The 23,817-nt window shown below is 37.4% G+C and overlaps 1 protein-coding gene across 6 annotated transcripts in view; it reads left to right on the forward strand.

The window, feature by feature from the left end:
- Nucleotides 1-3,131: 3,131 nt before the first annotated feature.
- IARS1 (isoleucyl-tRNA synthetase 1) overlaps nt 3,132-23,817 on the forward strand; it is an 80,089-nt gene continuing 59,403 nt past the window's right edge. Inside the window, exons 1-7 of one of the 6 annotated variants that reach the window (XM_082400898.1) lie at nt 3,132-3,242; nt 9,777-9,902; nt 10,454-10,610; nt 11,171-11,290; nt 12,399-12,481; nt 15,891-16,008; nt 20,205-20,352. In XM_082400898.1, coding sequence (XP_082257024.1) covers nt 9,784-9,902; nt 10,454-10,610; nt 11,171-11,290; nt 12,399-12,481; nt 15,891-16,008; nt 20,205-20,352 — 745 coding nt within the window. In that variant the 5' untranslated portion in view covers nt 3,132-3,242; nt 9,777-9,783. Of the gene's footprint in view, nt 3,338-3,357; nt 3,379-5,999; nt 6,159-9,776; nt 9,903-10,453; nt 10,611-11,170; nt 11,291-12,398; nt 12,482-15,890; nt 16,009-20,204; nt 20,353-23,817 lie in introns of those variants that run through there. The other 5 variants (XM_082400897.1, XM_082400896.1, XM_082400899.1 and 2 more) reach the window with 5 other exon arrangements.

A 23,817-nucleotide genomic window follows, 5' to 3' on the forward strand; every position in this document is an offset into this window, starting at 1 on the left:
ACAAATCAGCCTTGAGTTCTGTACTTGTGTCCTGATGAATAAGCTAACTGAAATGCAGGATATTTCAGACCAACATCATGGGAGAGTTCTGTGAGGACCAGAAAAGGATGCCAAATGCAGAGTTTTCCTGTCCTTGGCCTCCATGAATTGAGGCCAAAATTCTAAATCCCAAAATTCTAATTAGACTAGAGGCTTTTGAAAAATCCAAGTGTCTGAAAGATATGTAGTCACAGTTAGGAGTCAAGACCCTGGGTCCAGATAGGGAAGCAGATTTAATACCTCATTAAATCACTGTGGCTAGGATTCAAGACAGATAAGCCTCTATCAAACTGGGCTCTGTACAAAATTATGCTATATATATAAAGTCCCAAGGGATTATCATTGAGCCATACTGTGTATATCTGAAATTAAGTATTTATTGATTTACATCTTGATCAAATATAAACTCTTTGAGGGCTGAGATATCACCTGGTTTGTTAACGGTTACGTCCACACTGTCTAGAACTATGTCTAGCACTAAGTGGGTGCTTAGTAAACAGGGTCCAAGGAACTAAGTAGCTGAAAAGTCATTCAAGATTCCTGTGCTTCCAAGACTTCAGACTTTGTGTAAAGCGGAAACCACCACTCAGGAGGATAAATAATCCAAATATTCCACCTTCTCTTGATGTTGATTATATTTATACCTTCTTATCTATTGCTGCATAGCAAGCCATCCCATTAACAGTCGTTCATTTTCCTCACAAATAAGCAACTTGGTCAGGACTCAATGGGGACTGCTCATCTCTACTCCGTGTAATATCATGGGAGTGGCCCAGCTGGGGCTAAAGGATCTATTTCTAAAATGGACTGCTCACTCAGTGCCTGTCCATTGGTTTCCTCACAGCATGGCAAATAGGTTTCAGGAGTAGGAAGCAGATGCTGCCAGTCTCTTAAGGCCTAGTCCAGAAATTGGCTCAGTTATTTCCACTGTATTCTACAGGTTAAAACACACTGAGCCCACCCAGACTCAAAGTGAGGGGACATAGATCCTCACCTCTCAGTGAGAAGTGTCCAGAGTTTTTGGCCATGTTTAAATGTTACACCCTCCCTTCTCCAGAGCAGACAAGTAACATCAAGTAGCCTTCTGCATTCCGTTTCTGCTCCCCAGATACAACCACCTTCAAAAACTTTGTTTCCTCTGATATTTATCTCTGAATTTCTACCTAACATGCTTATGCTGTGATTTCTTGGTTTTTCAGTTTTAGACATTAAATTTAGACATCAGACATTTTAAAATACTGGGCTGGCCAAAAAGTTTGTTTGGGTTTTTCCATACCGTCTTATGGAAGACTCAGATGAACTTTTTGGCCAACCCAATAATTAGACCTATCATCCCCACCTTTTTTTCCCTTGGACACATCTGTCTGGAAGCCCTCTGTCCTGCTCTAATCTGGGCTGTCTGGACAGATTATAAAAATGAACTGAACAAGGTGGCAACTTGAGGAATGTGAAAATTAAAACATTCGAAATACTTATAGTTAATAAGGTAAAGACACTACTAAATATATGTGTAGAAGTAAGTTAAGTTATTGGAGAGTCATCCCTTTGGGCAAGGACATAAAATCCCCTACTCTAATCCCTTTAGGGTGCTCCTAAACCATGTATGACTTGAATGAATGCTACACAGACTATCAAAGTGTTCTTAAACTTATCAAGGAATGCCTTATACATATTCTCAGATAGATTAGTTTTTTTCTGTCCTTTTATTGGATACACTAAACAGTTACATACAGAATTACTCTCAATTTGTCAAGGGCTAAAATTTCCGTCATAGTCTCTGGTGAGGTCTACTGTCCTTTGCATGGCTCTGGATTCCTTGGTTTTTTTTTTTTTTTTTTTAAGTATTTGTTTTTATTTATCCATTTACGGCTGTGTTGGGTCTTCGTTTCTGTGCGAGGGCTTTCTCTAGCTGCGGTGAGCGGGGGCCACTCTTCATCGCGGTGCGCGGGCCTCTCACTATCGCGGCCTCTCCTGCTGTGGAGCACAGGCTCCAGACGCGCAGGCTCAGTAGTCGTGGCTCACGGGCCTAGTTGCTCCGCGGCATGTGGGATCTTCCCAGACCAGGGCCCGAACCCGTGTCCCCTGCATTGGCAGGCAGATTCTCAACCACTGCGCCACCAGGGAAGCCCCTGGATTCCTTGGTTTTTAACCAGCAGATCCAAAAGGTGCTGGGCAGACTCACAGCAGTGATAATAAATACATAAGTAAGCAGACTAATATGCAAATAATTTTGTTTCCAATACAGGAAACACACAATAATTCTAAAGCTGGTTGTCAGGCATTTCCTTCCTTTTTATCTCTCTCCATATGGCTGTTACCATCACTTCTGCAGTAAAATTCATGAGACCTCTGCAGGTGGCACTGAAGGACACAAAAGGAGAGGCTTCTCTGAACACCACTGACCACCAGTGCTTCAGCTCCTCACAGACCATTTTGTGGCCTCTGCATTTCCCTGAGAAACAGGAGGGTCTCTTCAGATAGGTGGGTCAAGAGTTTTAGTATGCAACAGAATTATCCAGGATGCGTGTTAAAATGCATATTTTTGTGACCCACCTCCAGAGACTCAGCAGGCCTAGTCCATGCCCCAGGACTCTGCATTTTTGCAGACTCCAAGGTGGTTTGGTGTAGGTCTCCACTACACCAGAAAACATAGTCCTAGTGCCTAGGGCTGCTTTCCTTAACGGTCATCTAGTAAAGCAGCCTTGAGACTGCGCACTCACGGCCCCGCAACATAATTACTGAGGCTACTATCGTTGGATTTAGTTAACCCCTGGTGAAATGCACTTACGTCTTGTGTACAGTGAACACCGACAAAGGCTGTGTAACAACGCCCAGGACGCACAACAGCCTCCTCTCTGTGCCCCTCCCAGTCAGTCCCCACCCCGGAGGCCACAAAATAGTCGTGTCCACCACCGTCGCCCTAGGTGCGTGAAAGACGCAGCGCGTCGCCGCCACGCCACGGAGTCGCACAGCCTGCTAGGTCACAGAGCAACGCTTGGTCGGGTGGTCGTGACTTGGAACCCACGCGGCCAATCGGCGTCCGGCTTGTTGACGCGTGTCAAACGGCGGACGCTGATTGGCCGATGCAAACCAGGCCACTTCCTCTTAGCTTCACGCTTTCGGGGAGTTGCATCACCTCTAGACTCTTGACCAAGGCGTAGACGGGGCTCATTCCGAGGTACTCAGGCTCGGAGGCCCCTCAGGTACGCCTGGTACTGCTCGCGGAGGCTCCTCAGGTACTCCCCATCCTGCCCGCGGGGCCCCTCAGGTCAACCTGTCCTGCACACGGGCCCCTCAGGTACGCCCCTTACTGCCCACTGGGATCCACGGTCCCCTCCGGTACACAAGATTTTTTTTTTTTTAATGTTTATTTTGGGCTATGGGTTAGTTACGTGCATATCCGTTTCCAAGGAAAACATTGGGAGGGGGTCTAAGTGGGGCGAAAGAACTCAGCACCAGGTACCAATCCTGGCTTGGCTCTCGGGCCGAGGATTACAACTCTTGGAAGTTTCTCAGCTTCAGCCTGGTATCCTGGTAACACTTGAACTGTTGGGTGGTTCTGAGAATTTGGTGTGATCGAGCTTACTGGAGTTCAGAAGATGGACGATATTACTTGGAAGTCTAGGTATTCATAAGAACAAAGTCTTAGGCTCCCACGAATGGGCATTTATTGCTGGGTGCCTGGGATTAGAGGGGAATCCCCCGTCCTCGGCTCTTACACAGTCTAATAACACAGTATTCCAAGTGCACAGAGGAGGAAGACAGTTCCTAAGTGGGATTTGGAAGTGGGAGAAGGAGAAGGCTTCTCAGGAACTGCAGTGGGTTTGGAGCCTTGAAGATGAGAAGGAACTTGGGGATATGGTGCAGGGGACTGTAGTATAATGTATAGCAGGATTTTAAAGTGTGTGTGATTCAGGAGATGGGGAGTTGTTGTAGTCACTGCAGCTTCGTGTGAGGAACAAGTGGAAGATGATGCTTGGCTTCCAGCCTTATGAATTTGTGGTTTCCTTCTTGAGTGAAGTGGTGTTTGAAATGAATCCAGAAGAGAAGATAAGTTTTTTATTAGGTTTGACAGTATTACTTCTAGCATTCATTCAGGTGTTGCAGAGAGGTCAGGAAGTATGAAACTAGAGGCAAAGCAATTGTTTTAGGGATTTCTAAGTAATACGATGAACTTTTACAAAGTAAATATCAGTAAAATGGTGGACAGTATATCTTCTTCATAAGTGATTAGAGAGTGAATTGTAGGGAAGAGAAGGCAGCTAAATGCAGATTGCACTCTTAAATGTTTTTGGAAAGATGATATAGTGACTGGGCAAAGGCAATAGAGTAGAATTTGTGGACAAAGGAGTAATGATAATAATTTCCATAGATGACATGTGATTGCTCTGATAGCCATTATTTCACTTAACATTAAATTAGCATTGTATTTACAGACTTTATTTTACAGGTGGCAGAATTGAGGTTTAAAGGTTGAGTAACTTTTCCTGTAAGTCACATACTAAGTTGTGGCACCAAAACTGTCAAATTCCAAAGCCAACCCTCGTAACCATTATCCTTGCCAAGAGGAGCCCCCAGAGTGGGATATTGGAAAGGCAGGTGGGGGAAATATCACTGATGGAAACTAAGGATGCTGACAAAGGGATTTGTTCAAACTTTTTGAGCACTACCATGTGTAAGCACATGGTAGGATAGTAAGAGGTTAGATAGTAAAATGCTTTTGCCAGCAATAAGTTTACAGTTGAATTGGAGAGACATGGGCATGCAATACAAATAAACCATAATGTGTAGGAGAGGAGCAGATTCCGGGGAGGGGGATATTAGTTTTGTAAAAAGGGGATTGGTAAATCCCCATAGAGCGGAGTACATTTAAGCTAAGTAGTTCTAGAGTATTTGGAGAAAGGGCCTGAACGCAAAGCAGTTTTGTTTCTCAGCAGTGTCAAGAATGTGATGTAGTTGGAGCTGGAGTTTTGTAAGAGTAAAGGCCAGGAGGAGTAATTGTGGGTAAGATCATGCTACCCCACTGAAAAGTCTGTACAGAAACCATTGGGAGTGAGGAACCATTGCATTTTTCTTTTTTTAATACAGAAGTGATACTTTCAGAACTTTTCTATTAGAAAGGTGGTGTGTAGGATGTATAGTATTTATTTTTCCCTTTATTTTTAAACTTTTTATGATAAAGTTAATACATACTCAAAAGTAATCAAAACAGAGTAATATGAAGTAAATAAAAATCTGTTCTTTCACGCCTTCCTCATCTAATCCTATTCTCTTGTGGTATCCATTGTTAAGTTTGGTGGGTAGCCTTCTAAATTAAATACAGAATTACTTAAACATAGACTTAGTGTATTTTTAATCTCTTGAAAATATTATAATACACATAGTATAAATTGCTATAACTGTGACTTGCTGTTTTCTTTCTCAGTATGTATAAGGAATATATATATTTGATATATTATGATTTATTATTTTTAATGCCTGCATGGTATTGATGTACCATAATTTATTTTAGTCTAATCTATTCGTGGATATTTAAGTTGTTTTCAGATATTTGTCTATAGAAACGCTTCAGTTGATATCTTTGTACATATTTTATACATTTGTGTAAGTAAATCTCTGGGTTATATGTTAATAGGATATAAGTAGTCTGTGAAAAGGCTGGAGATGGACCCACCTCTTGGGTTAAATTTGACTTAATGTAACAAGTTATGAAGACCTGAGAATGAGGAAGAGGGAATAGAGAAATAGACTTAGAAGTCAGACCCACATGACTTGGTGATCAACTGGATGTGGGGATCATCTGGTAGTATTAAGGGTGACTCAGAAATGTCAGGTAACGGGAAGGAATAGTGGAACTACTAGTACAGTGGAATTAAAAATGGGAGCAAGTGTGGCAAGGAAGATCATGAGATTTATTTTAAACAAAAATGTTTTTGGTATGCTTTTCCAAGATCTGTGGAGGTAAATACAAGTAAAGGTGAAAGAGGGTATCTAGAAATTGCTGAACAGGAAGTTGAGGCTAAAGAGGTCTGAAGGAGTCATGGAATAAGGAAGATAGTGGAGGCCTTGGATTATAGTTAAAGGGAAGAAGAGGAGGTTGCTTCCCTGAGCATGACCTGGCAGGGTTAATCTCCCTCTTCTTTCTGCTCCCCCTTTCCCCCAAGAGCCCTGTGGTTACTGGATGCTGTTGTGCAGGTACAGCTCTCCAGTGGATGTGAGGGGCCAGAGCAATCCTGTGATTTATGCATGGGGGCCGTTTCTCCTCGGCAGCCGCCATAGCCCGGTCACTGATACATGGCTCTTCCTGGAATAGTCTATACCATTGCATGGGTCTTTGTGTTTGGCCTAATAATGCAGTGGTTCTTAATCTTTGGGGGGAGTAGAAGCTCTCTAGAAAATTTTATAAAAGTTAAAAGCCATCTTCACAGAAAGCTTAAATCTCGTTTTCTCAAAAAAAAAAAAAGTTCAGATAGATATTCCAGAATAATGGTCAGAACAGTTTAAGAGAATGACTTAAATTTTGATGTGCATGCTCATTCCCTAGGATCTTGTTAAAAAGCAGGTTCAGACTCGTCAGTCCAAGGTGGGGCTGGTGAGTCTGCTCTAATCAACTTCCATAGATGCTGGCAATCATAGGACCAGCCTTGACAAGCATTAGGGGGTGACAGAAATAAATATGTTGATATCTAAAGATCTGTTAGTCTTCAAATGTAACCCCTTAAGTTTCAATTGGCCTCTAGTAAGGTTGTCACTGAACCAGTAGGACTCCTAGTAAATCAGTAAATGCACAAACACCTCTCTCCATCCTTCAAAGGCTGGAAATTATAACAAGAACTGAAGATCCAAAATGCCTTTCAACTTCTGTTTAATAACATTTAATGGCACACTCTAATCAGAAATGGATAGTTGAGTTAAATGGCCCACCTGTTCTTTCCTTATTTTTTTCCTATATAAAACTCAAAGGTACTCTCACATCTCAAAAATAAATGACAGGGGGACAAAAGGAAAGACACCGCTTGTAACAAACTTTAAAAAATGTTTTTTCTGATGTTAAAAATGTTTATTAAACAGATCACTCATTTCCATGTGTGACTCAGACCTCAGTGGCATAAATCTCATTTTTTATAGATTTTTCTCTTATGTGCAAAATCAATATCCTTTTAACTTTTTATCCCTTGTCTTGGCTGCTAGGAAGCTCACAGTCATATTTTGAATCAGTGTTGCTAATTGATAAAAGCATAGGAGCTGCATGATTTAAATTTTCCCTGATCTTGAATTTCCATATAATTTTTAGATTCCCTAATTTTATTTTTAATCAATGTGTGTATTTGCCATTTCATGGTTAATCTTTTGGTTAGTCTCTTCACATTCTCTGTCAAATAAAATAGACTAGAAATGAGTTAACATAGTAAGGACTGTATTTGTCTTTGAAACTCCATAATTTCTAGCATAAATTTATTTTTTATTTGTTTTTTATAAAAAAAATTTTTTTGATGGCATGGGTCAATTACTGTACTTAGGCTTTGATGTTTTCAGAATTGGTTGAGGTATGTAAGTCTCTTTGCTCCTAGAGTCAGTTATCCCAGACTGTTACAGTTCTTGTGTTCTTAAGATTTTCCACCTTCTCTGTTGTTTTCTCATTATTAGCAATTCTGTCCCCTTCTAATCTGATGTTGGCTTGGAAATCTGGTCACCAACCTTATTAGAATTATAAAGTGAGAATAAATAGGCTTTGAGGAGGAATGGGCTCGAGGATGCTCACTAGATAGTTAAGCCCTGACTGATCAAGTGTTTCTGAAAGAGGTTATTAACAAACTTCTGAAAAAAGATACTTTAAGACTTATCTCACCAGGCACTAAATCAGAGAGATATAGAGTTTGTCTTTTACAAAAATCATGAGTAAGCAACAAAAGTGATAAAATGTAAAATTAGAATGAGCTAGGAATTATTTGAATGTGATTCTCATCTTTTTAGCTTCACAATTTTTTTAGGTTTTGCCTGTTTTCCTCAGAAAGATTAGGTTGATTCAGCAAAAGTACTTTCTGTCCTGTGAATGTAGGTAAGAATTTTTACCTACTTTGAGATTTATTTTTTCAGATTATTAATGAATTTTTAGTATCATTAGATAGAATTGCCAAGATTTTCTTTTTTTTTTAAGCGTGTTGTCTGCAATTACTAAATGTTATACTGTAGTTGTAGAATAAGTGAAGAGTGTGAATTGGACACAAATTCTGAAATAAATTTAAAAGTACCATATATTTCTACTTCATACCATATACAGAAATAACTCAAGATGGATCAGTGGCCTAAATATAAGAGCTGAAACTTCACAACCTTGTTATCTGTAGTGGTTTCTTAGATATGACACCAAAAGTTGAAGTAGCGAAACCAGTAAATAAACAGGACTTCACCAAAATTAAAAGTGTTTGTGCTTCAAAGAATATACCATGAAGAAAATAAGAAACAAGCCACGGAATGGGAAAAAATTTTTGCAAATCCTGTAACTGATAAGGGGATTTTATCTAGAATATAAAGAACTCTTACAACTCAACAGTAAAAAGACAACCCAAGTAAACAATGGGCAAAGGATGAATAGACATTTCTCCAAAGAAGGTATGAAATGGCCAATAAGCTCAACATTACTAATCATTAGGGAAATGGAAATCAAAACCGCAATGAGATACCATGTTATACCCACTAGGATTTCCTATAATCCAAAGATGGACGATAAGGAGTGAGGATGTAGAAAAACTGGAATCTCATTCTCTGCGGGGAGAATGTAAAATGACACAGCAGCTTTGGAAAACATTTTGGCAGTTTCTCAAAAAGTTAAACACAGTTACCATATTACCCAGCAGTTGTACTCCTAGGTATTTACTTAAGAGAGCTGGAAACACATGTCCACATAAAAACTTATACATGAATATTCATAGCAGCTCTGTCCAAAAGTGGAAACAATGCTAATGTCCATGAACTGATGAATGGATAAACAAAAAGTGGTATATCCATATGATGAAATATTATTCAGCTATAAAAAGCAATGAAGTATGAGTACATATCACAACATGGATGAACCTCAAAAACATAATTCTAAGTAAAAGAAGCCAGACGCAATAGGCTGTATGTACATAATTTCATTTATGTGAAATGTCCGGAATAGGAAGATCCAGAGAGGCAGAAAGCAGATTAATGGTCTCCAGGAGGCTGGGGAAGAGGAGAATAGACAGTGACTGCTAATGTGTACAAGTTCTTGGAGGGCAGAAGAGGGAGTAGTGAAGAAAATGTTCTGGAATTAGTGAGTGGTGGTGGTTGCCCAACCTTGTGAATATACTTTAAAAAAAAAAAAAAAAGGTAAAAATGAATTGTACACTTTATTTTTTTTTAATATTTGTTTATTTATTTGGCTACACCAGGTCTTAGTTGCAGCATGCGGGACCTTCATTGCAGCACGTGGGATCTTTTTTTAGTTGTGGCATGTGGGATCTAGTTCCCTGACCAGGGATCGAACCCAGGCCCCCTTCATTGGGAGTGCGGTCTTAGCCACTGGACCACCAGGAAAGTCCCATATTATATACTTTAAAAGGGTGAACTTTATGGTATGTGAACTTTACCTTAAAGAAAGGGGAATTTTTTTTAAGTACCAGGTAGTATCATGGCTAGTGATAGGTACATTTATTTTAATGTATGTTATTCCTAGATTTCTCTTTTGAGAATAATAAATTTGATTTCTCTTGCAGTAACAAAATGGTTCAGCAAGTTCCAGAAAACATCAATTTTCCTGCTGAAGAAGAGAAAATCTTGCAGTTTTGGTCCGACTTTAATTGTTTTCAGGAATGCTTAGAGCAATCAAAACATAGGCCAAAGTATGTGAATTTCTTTGGTAAAGGTAGAGTCTTTAAGAATAAGAGGTCTTCCAAATAGAGTTTTTATATCACTCTCTTCCTTTCCACTTTTCTCATTATCACCACCCTCATTTAAGCATTTAGACTAGTAGTGTGATAGCCTCCTATTGGGGTACTTCCTGCCTCTAGTCTTCATTCACCTAAAGACCAGTCCTTTCTTTAATTACTGTTTTCATCATGTGTCTCCTGTGCTCAAAAACTTTATCATAGGTGTTTGTTTCCCTATTTTATAGATAACTCAGGATCAGGATGAATAATTTCCCTTATATCATGGAACTAATTAATGAAGGATGGATGGTCCAATACAGGTCTCTCCAACTCTGTCATAATTAGCTTTTTTAAAGGCAGGGCCTCCAGTAGATATCTAATCAGTTATGTCTCAGTTTCCTAGCCTCGCAGCTTTTCTTCTCCCCAAAGGCTCTACAGTTACAGGAGCTATCTATAGAAAAATGCTGTCCTAAATTTTTGCTGTCTGTTTTAAAGTAACTTAACGTATTTTTATTACCTCTTAGATTTACCTTCTATGATGGGCCTCCTTTTGCAACTGGACTGCCTCACTATGGACATATACTTGCAGGGACAATTAAAGATATAGTTACAAGATATGCTCACCAGAGTGGGTTTCACGTTGACAGAAGATTTGGATGGGATTGTCATGGTTTACCTGTGGTATGTTTGAGTCACCAGCCTTATAATGTTTTGATTTTTTAATAAACATTAGATTTCATTATATAATATGTTAAAGTATGAATTTTTGCTATAATCAGACTTTCTTCATTTTTTTTAAATTTTTATTATTATTATTTTTTTAATTTTATTTATTTATTTATTTATTTATTTATGGCTGTGTTGGGTCTTCGTTTCTGTGCGAGGGCTCTCTCTAGTTGTGGCAAGCGGGGGCCACTCTTCATCGCGGCCTCTCCTGTTGTGGAGCACAGGCTCCAGATGCGCAGGCTCAGTAATTGTGGCTCACGGGCCCAGCTGCTCCGCGGCACGTGGGATCTTCCCAGACCAGGGCTCAAACCCATGTCCCCTGCATTGGCAGGCAGATTCTCAACCACTGCACCACCAGGGAAGCCCTCTTCATTTTTATAATACTATTTATAGTTTGTTTTCTCTGTAGATTTTCTGAGAACTAATTTTTTTTAATCTGTTTTATTTTCTAGTTTTGTCGAATTGCATTTGTTTCATAGGGCAGGGATGTTAACAATCTTACTGCAAATTTTCAGGAATATGAAATTGATAAGACACTGGGAATCAGAGGACCAGAGGATGTAGCCAAATTGGGGATTGCAGAATATAACAGTCAGTGCCGAGCAATTGTGATGCGATATTCTACTGAGTGGAAGGTATTTTTGGTTACTTTAAGTAGAATGAAAAAAAACTCTAGCTTTTAAATGGGGGTTGAAATGTTTTATGGTTCCTTGTGCTTTTTATGAGATGTGCCCAAAAGTGTAACAAAAGAGGGGTTGATAATCCTCTTTAATGAGTGTTTAGCTTCCATCTTCAACTCCATTACTTAAACTGTTAGCTTAAACTGAACCCTCTCTTTTCTGATTTCTGTGTGCTTGATTGGTCTTCCATGTTTAATCTCCTACCTACCCACAGTATATGACAGGAATCATGCTGTCCTAGCAAATAGATTGGCTTGAATCTTGGCAATAAAAAAATTCAGATGTTAAAAACAATTCACATTTGTACACATTGTTTTATATTGACTCCCATCTTGCCCACTGCTTCTCTTAGTAATAGAGCTCCCACAACTGGTACATTTTAGTAACTGTCTGGTGCCAGCAGAGCTCTTGTCCTCTCTTATTCTGATGTGCTTAGGAACAAAGGTCCTCAACTCCCCCTTTCCTCCGTGGCTCTCAGATTAATATATATGTACAACTTAAAAACATGTCTGGCTTTTATTTTTTTCCGTCTTTACTCTCTTACCACTTTGACTGTCAAATTTGCTATTCTTCAGAAGTAACATCATCCCCTTCTCAGTGTATCATATCAGAAGGCCTATGATGCTGATAAGTCTCATTGGTGTTGTTCACTTGGTTCACTAAGGTTATTCTGTCAGGTTTCTCCATTGTAAAGTTGCAGTTTTTCCTTTGTAATTAGTAAGTACCCTGTTCCTTATCATACTATGACTCAGTAATTTTAGCAACCATTGATGATTCATGCCAGCAACCGTTAGACTTGTGGTGTTTGCCAAATGGTAGCTTTGGTAGACTTTTATAAAAGAATGTTAATACTTGTAAATAACATTCCCTGCATGTAGGATGAATGCCAAGAAAACTTGTTCTTAACCTTACAAAATGTGTTGTTTACAGTATACATTTACTTGAACCATTGATTGTTCTGTTTTTCCAAAATCATCATATATAGTGATAATAGAAGTAAAACAAATTGCTATACAATAACAAATACCATTGTCTAAAAACTCTAATATTCATATTTTTTAAGTCTACTATTACCAGACTTGGCCGATGGATTGACTTTGACAATGACTACAAAACTCTCTATCCACAATTCATGGAATCTGTCTGGTAAGTTTATTTGAAGTTGAAATATAATGACTATTTTGTTATATTAGATAGTAGAGATGCTCTAGCATGAATCCGCTTGTTTTCAGATCCACAATTATCTGAAATCTTTGGGGATGTATTTGTTTTGTTTCTGTTTTTAAAGACTTAATTTTGCTGTGAACCTAAAAATGCTCTAAAAAAATAAAAGAGGAAGCTATACAGATTTCCCATATACGCTGTGCCTCCACAGATACATAGCCTCCTCCATTATCAACATCCCCCACCAGAGGGATACATTTGTTACAATTCATGAACCTACCTTGACAGATCATAATCACCCAAAGTCCAGAGTTTACATAAGGGTTCACTCTTGTTATGCATTCTGTGGATTTGGACAAATGTGTGATGACATATATCCATAATTCTAGAATTATGCATTGCCCTAAAATTCCACTGTACTCCACCTATTCGTCCCTTCCACCCCTAGGTTTATTTTTGAATTCAGTAAATTTTGGATTCTAGAAAGGTATTAGGTTATCCATATGTTCTGTAGTATATAATGGCCCTAGCAGATTGAGCAGCAACCTGTAATCAATTTCATTAGTGTTTCTATATCAGAACATATAACTATTCACACTAAGTAAAATAAATGAAGAATATAAATGGCCTGATGTGAGTTAAAGGTTTTTTTGTCAAATTAACTAGTACCAAATTTTAGGAAAATTAGGTTTCAGAAATGGGTTTGTTGTTTGAAGGAATTAAGTCTAAGAGGTGTGTACTTGAATTTTTTACTAAGAGAAGTTGTATATGCAGTCACTGTTTCATGAGTTTCGAAATGAATTTTGCTTCCTTTTACTATTACAAGACAACTGTTGCAATGCCAGTCTTTTTTTTTTTTAATCTATTTTATTTATTTTTGGCTGCTTTGGGTCTTTGTTGCTGCATGTGGGCTTTGTCTAGTTGCAGTGACTGGGGGCTGCTCTTCGTTGCGGTGTGCATGCTTCTCATTGCTGTGGCGTCTCTTGTTGCAGAGCACAGGCTCTAGGCATGCGGGCTCAGTAGTTGTGGTACACGGGCTTAGTTGCTCCGTGGCATGTGGGATCTTCCCGGACCAGGGCTCGAACCCATGTCCCCTGAATTGGCAGGCAGATTCTTAACCACTGCACTACCAGGGAAGCCCAATGCCGGTCTTGATAGGTGATTTAACCTGAGCCTCCTACAATAGTCTGAGAATCATTATGTATCAATAATGGGCAAATAGTTATTATGGTTGCAAAATGACCTATGTACATAACTCAGGCCTTGAGGGAGTCCTACTTTTGTTAAATTATGCAAGATTACAGGTGAGTTGCAAAGCTCTTTTGTAGGATACATATTTTTGTGCTGTACTGTAGGTGCTTGTGCCTCTTACTGTCGTCCTATCTACCTGATTACATTTCTGTTAGTCAAGATCTGTTGCACATGCTTGGCACACGCCTTTGCCTTTGAGGAGCTAGATACCGTGGGACAGTTCTCAGACCCTCTGACTCTGATGTGCCCCTGTGGGTGCATCTCCAGACCCATGTACCCAAGGGTGAGAGCTGATTAAACTCTCTGACATGGCAGAAACTTTGGACAGGGAGGCTTCCCATTTCTCTGAGTAGTTGGAGTTCTCATGATTCGGGCATTCTAAAAAGCAGGGTTTCTCTTAAACTTCTGAAAAAGAAGGTACTCTTTATGCTCTAGATCAGGACAGTTTAGTACTTAAATGTGGTTAGTATGACCAAGAAACTGAATTTCTAATTTTAATAAATTTAAATGAGGACATGTGGCTAGTGCTACCATGTTGGACAATATAGCTCTACATCAGACTTCTTAATTTACATAAAACATACTTGAATCGGGGGAAAACCGTTTTCAAAGCCTCTTGCTATTAGAATGTTAGTTATTCCTGAGGAACGTGTTGACATATAAATAAGGCATATAGACCTAGGGTGAATATTTAAAAAATAGTAGGAGATACATTTAAAATGATAACATTAATTTGATGGTGATAATTTAGATTGAGTTGGTGCTTTTGAGTATATAAAGTACTTCCACATGAATTTTCCCAGATGATCTAGAAAGTCCTGTGGATTGGGTTAGGACCCTCTTTGAGGTAAAGGCGAGTGGTTGTGACTTGCTTGAGATCACTCAACTAACTATATGGCTCTTAGGCTTGAATCTTGGTCTTATGATACAAATCTGACACTTTTCCTCTGGTCTCCTGTTAATGTCCTTGCATCAGAGAATATAATTTAAGATTGAGTTTAAACTTGGGAAATTTGTTACAAGATGTCACCTTTTAGGCTTTGTCCAAAGCCAAAGGAATACCATGAAAATACTTGCACAGTTTTACATAAAAATGTATTTTAACAAATGGGAGAGAATTTAATTCATTTATTGTACCAAGTACATAGGAATCGAACTGTAAAAATGAGTTAAAGACAAGTAAGGATTCCTACCAAATGAATTCTGGCACCCAATTGGGAAAGATGAGTAGTCACCACAAGAGAACCTGGGATGACTGTTTTCCAGTGTCTTGCTACATTTAGCTTAAAGCAACATGTTTAAGTGTTTAATAAAAGTTTTTGACTGACTGTAGGAGAGAGATCTGATCCTAATCCCAGTGGTTTATACTTTTTAAATTGCCTCTGTAAAACTGTCCATTACAGTGAAATTTAAGCAGTATACTAGAAGACTATTAAGAAAAACAAAAAGTCTGGGCTTCTCTGGTGGTGCAATGGTTGAGAATCCACCTGCCAATGCAGGGGACACGGGTTCGATCCCTGGTCCGGGAAGATCCCACATGCCACGGAGCAACTAAGCCCCTGCACCACAACTACTGAGCCTGTGCGCCTAGAGCCCGTGCTCCGCAACAAGAGAAGCCACCGCAATGAGAAGCCCACACACCGCAACGAAGAGTAGCCCCCGCTTGCTGCAACTAGAGAAAGTCCGCGCGCAGCAACAAAGACCCAACACAGCCAAAAATAAATAAATAAATAAGTAAATTTAAATTAAAAAAAAAAAAGTCTGAAATCCCAACCATAGTTAACATATTGGTGAAAATCTACTTTTTTAGCATTTCTAAAAATGTAAATATGTATACTGATACATACAGTTTTACATAATTGGTACCTCATTGTACAGTATGGTGTCAGTTGCTTTTCTCAGTCAACATCAAGTCATGAACACCTTTCCATGTCAACAGATATTTGCACTTTTAATGTCTACATAATATCTCATTATACTGATGTGTTGTAATTTACCGGCTATTCACCAGTTGAGAGACATTGTGTTTCCACTTCTTTGGCTGTGAGAAACTACAAACAGAAACTGGCATAAATGTTTGCATTTGGGAAAATAGAATTATGGTTATGTAACTGTAAAATTCTGTCTCTTTACTTGCCAGGTGGGTCTTCAAACAGCTCTATGATAAAGGCCTTGTTTATAGAGGAGTGAAAGTCATGCCCTTTTCCACTGCATGCAATACTCCACTTTCCAACTTTGAATCTCACCAGAATTACAGGGTATGTGAGATGTCATTGGCGTTAAGTTATGTACTCAGAAGTTAAATGGCTGTGGTGATCATGGTAACTTAGTCCCAGTGTGGAACCTTAGCCTGGGGAGTGATGTGAATGATGTGTCTTAATGTGATAGGTTTTGCTTGTTTTAACCATATTTTGATGCCTCTCTTTGTTTAATAAGTCCAGCTCTGCTCTATTTTCCTCCAGTCACTGTTTCATAAGGGTTATTGCTTAGGGTGTTTTTGTGCCTCATCTGAGGCTTTGTAATATCATTTATTTGTTAAAAGTACTTGGAGGAAAATCTGATTTGCGATTGGTGGTGTGTTATGATCTTTGATGAATGGAATAACTTGCTGTCATTGGTATAAGAGTTTAGACGTGTCTGTTGTTTACAAAGTGTACTGCTTTACCTTATCCAGGGAGATAGTAAAGACTGTAAGTCTTCAGGAATAAGAACTATCTGTTCTCTTGTATGTATATTCAAGGGGTGTTTTATTTCTGAGTTTATCTAACCCTCTTTGTTTTTAAAGGATGTTGATTTGTTTGGAATTCTATCTCATGGCTAAGGTTTGGAAAAGAGAAATGTGCTGTAAATAAACAAATGTGGTATATTTACCTACATATCATTATTATTAACTCTTACATTTCAAAAGCACTTTTCGTCTTACAGAATGCTTTCAACATCCCATTGGATCGTTGCATATCCTTGTGAGGTCGGCATGATGATGCCTGCCTGTTGTCCCCTAAATACCCTTCTATGGTGGTGCTCATGTTATTATGTTTTTTTTAATAAAATATTTTAAGCACATAAAAATGTAGAGAATAATATACTAACTATTGAGTACCAAAGACTGAAGTTTTGTCAAATCTTAAAATATTGCTGTATTTGCTTACTTTTTAAAAACACTTTAACATGGAGAATTTCAAGCATATACAAAAGTAGACAGAATAGTTAATTAACAGAATAATTAACTCCCATGTCCTATCATGTATCCCCTACAATCTCTATGGTCAATCCTGCCCCATCTACACACTCCACTTATTTCTCCCAGACCCTTTTTCAAAAGCAAATTTTAGATATATCATTTTATCAATAAGTAATTCATTATATATCTTTAATAGATAAGAAATATTTCTTTAACATTACCAGAGTACCATTATCACACCTTAAAAAGTCATCATCAATCATTTTTAATATTCTTAATATTAACTATTCTGTAGTTGTTTAACTCCTGCATATCATCAGTGTTCACATTTCTATTTGTCTCATAAACAGCATCCTTTTTTTTCCCCTCAGGTTATTTCTAGTTGGTTTTTTTTGTTTGTTTTTTCTTGTTTGTTTTGTTTTAATCGAGACATAAGGAAGGTTCATACATGGTAATAGTTGTCTTTTAGGTCTGTTTTAATGTGTAGGTCTCCATTTCTCTTTCTATGTTTTTCTTTTTCTTTTTTTTTCCCCCTTGCAAATTGTTGTTTGGGAAACAGATATTGTCTTGTAGTTTCCCACAATCTTGAGTTTTGATGATTACATCTCCATAATCTAATTTAACATTTTCTCTGTCCTCTGCATTTTATAGAAATACGTACTTCATTTTTATGTTTGTTTTGTTTATGGTTTTTTTGGTGGGGTGGGTTAAATTTTACCTATAATTCAATGCACCAATCTTAAGTATACCATTTAATGGCTTTCACGAGGAGAATTCCCTGGTGGTCCAGTGGCAAGTCTTCTGTGCTTTCACTGCCGAGGGCACAGGTTCAATCCCTGGTTGGGGAAGGAACTAAGATCCCGCAAGCCTCGCGGCATGGCCAAAAAATTAAAAAACGAAACATGGGTTTCACTAAATGCATCTGTTGTTGTTGATTTCAAATACATCAGATGTCACAGATAGCAGTTGATTAGTTTTGTCTGGTTCTGTACTTTGAAGAAGTGGAAAGATCCACTATGTATTCTGTTTCTGGCTTTTCTCACTCAGCATTATGTTTGTGATAGTCATCCATGTTATGTGTAGTTTTGGATCTTTTGTTCTAATTTCTGTGTAGGTGAATATACCACAGTTTGTTTATTTACAGCACATTTCTCTTTTCCATTTCCTTCTTCACATCCTGATAGGTAACCACTATGCTGAATTTGGTGTTTCTTTTTCATGCATATTTTTATATTTTTGTTATCTGTATAAGTATCCATAAACAGTATTTAGTGTTGTTCGCAAGTTTTTAAATCTCATTCATTGTACTTATTCTGCACCTTGCCTTTTATACTAAACATTATGTTTTAAAGTTTCTTCATATTGATACATGTAGCTTTAAGTTTATTTTTAACTGCTGTACAGTGTTTCATATAACAAATAGACTACAATTTATCTATTCATTCTTTTGATAGATATTTGAGGTGTTCAGAGGGCACAGCCTTTTTTTTCTTTTTAAATGGTAACAATTGGTGTTGCTCCAAACGTTTTGTAATATAAATCCTTGTGTACTATGCTGGAATTTTCTTTGGTAACTAAATTTTTACATGTTAGAGCCTCATTATAGCTTGTTAGGTCCTAGGGTTTTCAAAGTTTATACTCTTCTATAAGTAAATAAACACATTCTCTTATTGGGAAAGAGCAAGCTATACGGAACTAAATTGAGTTACAGAAGAAAGTCCTTCCAGCTTTTCCAAAAGGTAAACCAACCTGTGGTTATATAAAAATATTTATTTTTTATATTGCCTAAATTTTTAGTTTTTGGAAGTCTGGTTGATGTGATTATTTTTGAGGCTTATGCTCATTGTGGAAAATTAAGAAGCCATAGAAGATATAAAGAAGAGGGAAAAAAATTATAATCCCAGTACCCAAAGGAAATCACTGTTAATGTTTTATTTAGATTTCCCTTTAGAGGCTTTTTAATTTTTTTATGTTTATTACTATACATACTAAAATTAATAATTTTTATATCTTAGTACCTATTTCCTGGCTTAATAAGACAACACTTTTTTGCTCCTCCATTTACTTGCTCTATTCCATATACTTGCACAAAATGAATATATATGTGAAGCCAACACCCAGATAAAGTTAAAGAAGAACCTTGTCAGTCAACCTGTCAAAAGCTCTCCCTTCTCATGGTCCCTTCAGTTTAGCATGTATCCCCCCACTCCTCTATAGCAACCACTGTCCTCACTTCCAACCTCATTGTTTGCTGATTCTGTACTAAATATAAATGGAATTGTCCAGTTTGTTCTTTTTTTGCGTCTGGCTTCTCTTGCTCAAGATTATGTTTGTGAAAGTCATCCATGTTGTGTGTAGTTGTAGATCATCATTTTAATTACTGTATAGTATTTAACTTATCCATTCTAATGTTGATGGACATTGGGTAATATCCAGTTTTTGGCTCTTATCAGTAGTACTACTGTGAGCATTCTGGAACTTGTCTTTTGGGGAGCATATATACACATTCCCAGGAGTGGGATTATTGAGTCATAAGGTATACTTACATTTAGCCCTAGTACAAGAGTTGGCAAACTTTGTAAAGGGCCAGATAGTAAATATTTTAGACTTTGTTGGCCAGATGATCTGTCAGTCCTGTCAAAACCATTCTTAGGTCTTGGGCTCTATAAAAACAGGTAACGGCCAGATTTGACCCATGGACCATGGTTCATTGCCTCCCACTCTAACCCCAAAGGGATTACACTTCCACTAGACAGTTCTGATTACACTGCATCCTTGCCAGCACTTAGTATTCTCTGTCTTTTTTCACTTTGGCCATACTATGAGTGTGTACTAAGGATTGTGTTTGTTTTTAATTTTTGGCATAATTTCAGACTTCCTGAAAAGTTGAAAAGAATTCTCATATACCCTTCAATTCAAATAAAGAATAACACTGTTTTCCAAAATCGTTATTTTATTGACCTAATTCTTTATGGACTTATTATAAAATAGATCATTGTAATAGTGAAACCTCATTTATGTATCCCACTTGCTACACTATAAATGTTTTATTTGTGACCACTAAGGTAATTATTAAAGCATTTTCTTTATGTAAAAAATGTATTTGGAATTTCTCGCTTTGTATTTTCTTTTTACAAATATGGCAGATTTTTTTTAAAGCTCAGTTTATTCTGAAAATAAAAGTTTATTTTATTCTTTAGGATCAGTTCGTTTTTCTTCCATGTCTACTATTATGGAGTCTGTAAAAAAATACTTTATCTCATTTTATTTCAGGATGTTCAAGATCCTTCAGTATTTGTAACTTTCCCTTTGGAGGAAGATGAAAATATATCTTTGGTTGCCTGGACAACTACTCCCTGGACTCTACCTAGTAACCTTGCCCTGTGTGTTAATCCAGATATGCAGTATGTGAAGATAAAAGGTAAATGTGAGCCTGGTTACTTATGATCAATATGAATAAAATAATTTTAATGAATTTTGGGAAAGAATGAAAGCTTACATTTCTTCCCTTTTTTTTTTTTTTACTTTTTTTATTGAGGTATAATTGACATACATTATGTTAATTTTAGGCTTACAACAAAATAAACATTTGTGTACATCATGAAATGAACACCATAGTAAGTCTAGTTAACATTCATCACCATACATATTTACAGAACTTTTTCTTGCGGTGAGACCTTTTAGGATCTACTCTCTCAGTAACTTTTGAATATGTAATATAGTATTATTAACTATAGTTGCCATGCTATAAATTATATCCCCATACCTTATTTTATAATTGGAAGTTTGTACCTTTTAACTCCCTTTACCCATTCCACCTCCCCCACACGCATACACACCCCTGCTTCTAACAACCACCAGTCTGTTCTCTGTATCCATGAGGTTTATTTTTGTTGTTTTGACTTCATTCTTATTCCACATATAAGTGAGATAATACATTATGTGTCTTTCTTTGACTTATTTCACTTAGCCTAATGCCCTCAAGGTCCATCCATGATGTTTTAAGCAGCAAACTTTCATTCTTCCTTACAGCCAAATAGCATTCCATTGTACATATACATACCATATTTTGTTCATCAGTCCGTCCATTGATGGACACAGGTTGTTTCCATAATTTGGCTATCATAATTAATGCTGCGATGAACATGGGGTGCAGATATCTTTTCAAGTTAGTGTATTCATTTTCTTTGTATAAATACCCAGAAGTAAAATTACTGGATCATATGTAGTTGTATTTTTAATTTTTTGAGGAACCTCCCATACTCTTTTCCATGGTGGCTACACCAATTTACATTCCCATCATCAGTGCAGAGATTCTCTCTTCTCCACATCCTTGCCCGCACTTGCTGTCTCTTGCCTTTTTGAAAACAGCCACTCTAACAGGTGTGAGGTGATACCTTATTGGGGTTTTGATTTGCATTTCCCTGATATAAGTGGTATTGAGCATCTTTTCATGTACCTGATGGATATCTGATTGTCTTCTTTGGAAAAATGTCTATTCAGATCTTCTACCCATTTTTTAAATTGGTTTGGTGGGTTTTTTTGTTTGTTTGTTTTGCTATCAAGTTGTATCAGTTCTTTATATATTTTGGATATTAGCCCCATATCAGCTATATGATTTGCAGATATTTTCTCCCATTCAGATGGTTGCCTTTTCATTTCGTTGATTACTTTTGCCGTGCAGAAGCTTTAGTGTGATGTAGTCACACTTTTTTTTTGTTTGTTTTTATTTTTGCTTCTGTTTCCTTTGCTTTTGTTGTCAGAGCAAAAAAAAAAAAAAAAGACATTGCCAAGACCAATGGCAAGAAGTTTATCAACTATGTTTTCTTCTAGGAATCTTATGGTTTCAGGTCTTATGTTAAAGTCTTTAATCCATTTGTGTTCATTTCTGTATATGGCATAAGAGAGTGGTCCAGTTCTCCCAACACCATTTATTGAAGAGATTCTCCTTTCCCCATTGTATATTCTTGGCTCCTTTATTGTAAATTAATTGTCTTATGTGTGAGTTTATTTCTGGGCTCTCTGTTCTGTTCCATTGATCTATGTGTTTGTTTTTATGCCAATACCATACTGTTTTGATTACTAGAGCTTTGTAATATAGTTTGAAATCAAGGAGTGTTGTGCCTCCAGCTTTGTTCTTCTTTCTCAAGATTGCATGGACTATTCAGGGTCTTGTGGGTCCACATAAATTTTAAGATTGTTTATTCTATTTCTGTGAAAAATGCCATTGAAATTTTGATAGGAATTGCACTGAATCTATAGATTTCCTTCAGTAGTATGGACGTTTTAACAATATTAATTCTTCAAATCCATGAGCATGGAACACTTCCATTTATTTGTGTCTTCCATTTCTTTCATCAGTGTTTTAAACTTTTCAGTGTCTAGGTCCTTCATTTCCTTTGCTAAGCTTATTCCTACATATTTTATTCTTTCTGATGCAATTGTAAATGCAATTGTTTTCTTAATTTCTCTTTCTGATAATTCATTATTGGTGTATAGCAATGCAACAGCTTTCAATATATTGATTTTGTATGCTGCAACTTTATTGCATTTATTTATTTTTATTTTTTTAAATAAATTTATTTTTATTTATTTTTGGCTGTGTTGGGTCTTCGTTGCTGTGCGCGGGCTTTCTCTAGTTGCGGCAAGCGGGGGCTACTCTTCATTGTAGTGCACGGGCTTCTCATTGCAGTGGCTTCTCTTGTTGCAAAGCATGGGCTCTAGGTGCATGGCCTTCAGTAGTTGTGGCACACAGGCGCAGTAGTTGTGGCTCGTGGGCTCTAGAGTGCAGGCTCAGTGGTTGTGGCACACGGGCTTAGTTGCTCTGCGGCATGTGGGATCTTCCCGGACCAAGGATCGAACCTGTGTCCCCTGCATTGTCAGGAAGATTATTAACCACTGTGCCACCAGGGAAGTCCCTCCATTTATTTTTTAGTTCTGAGTTTTTGGTGGAGTCTTGAGTTTTCTATATGTACTATCATATTATCTGCAAATAGTGAGTTTTATTTCTTCCTTTCCAATTTGGATACCTTTTATTTCTTTTTCCTGCCCAATTGTTCCGGCTAGGACTTCTAATACTATGTTGAATAAAAGTGGCAAGAGTGGGCATCTTTATCTTGTTCTTGATATTAGAGGAAAAGCTTTCAGTTTTTCACCAAAGAGTATGATATTAGCTGTGAGCTTGTCATATATGGCCTTTATTATGTTGAAGTACATGCCCTCTAAAAGAGGCATTTTTAGTAGAAGTTGTTCAAGTAATTTTATCTAGCTCCAAAGAGATTATCAGGATAAAGTTGGGGGTTTTTTGTTTGTTTGTTTGTTTGGTTTTTGGCCACACCACACAGCTTATGGGATCTTAGTTCCCCAACCAGGGATCGAACCCGGGCCCCCGGCAGTGGAAGCATGGAGTCCTAACCACTGGACCACCAGGGAATTCCCAAGGATGTTGTTATTATCAAGTAACGAAAAAATCTCTTAACTCCCTGGGTTTGTGGAAGGCAGGGCCTGGATATGTATTGTTTAGGGCTATGCCCTTATAACCCATTACCTAGAACAAAATAAGTATTCAATAAATATGAACTAAATGAATGAATGCTTAAAAGTCTTATCATGATAGATAGGAGGAAATAAATAGACAATAGATGGGTCACACTAGAAATAGAACACAGTTAATTCATTAAGGAAAACTGAGTTGGATACAATATTAGAGAACATCTGAAATTTTCTCAGAAAGTTGCTTAAGTCATGCTTAAGTATTATTTTAAAAATATTCTTTACTTTGATTTTTAAATAGACATCAGTATTAGTAATCAGGACATAGTTTATACTTATAACTTAATAAACTTATTACAAATTATACAAAAAATAAATGTATTTACTAGAATCA

The sequence above is a fragment of the Balaenoptera borealis genome (assembly GCF_965194805.1).
Source record: "Balaenoptera borealis genome assembly, chromosome: 8".
In the NCBI taxonomy this organism is placed as follows: Eukaryota; Metazoa; Chordata; class Mammalia; order Artiodactyla; family Balaenopteridae; genus Balaenoptera; species Balaenoptera borealis.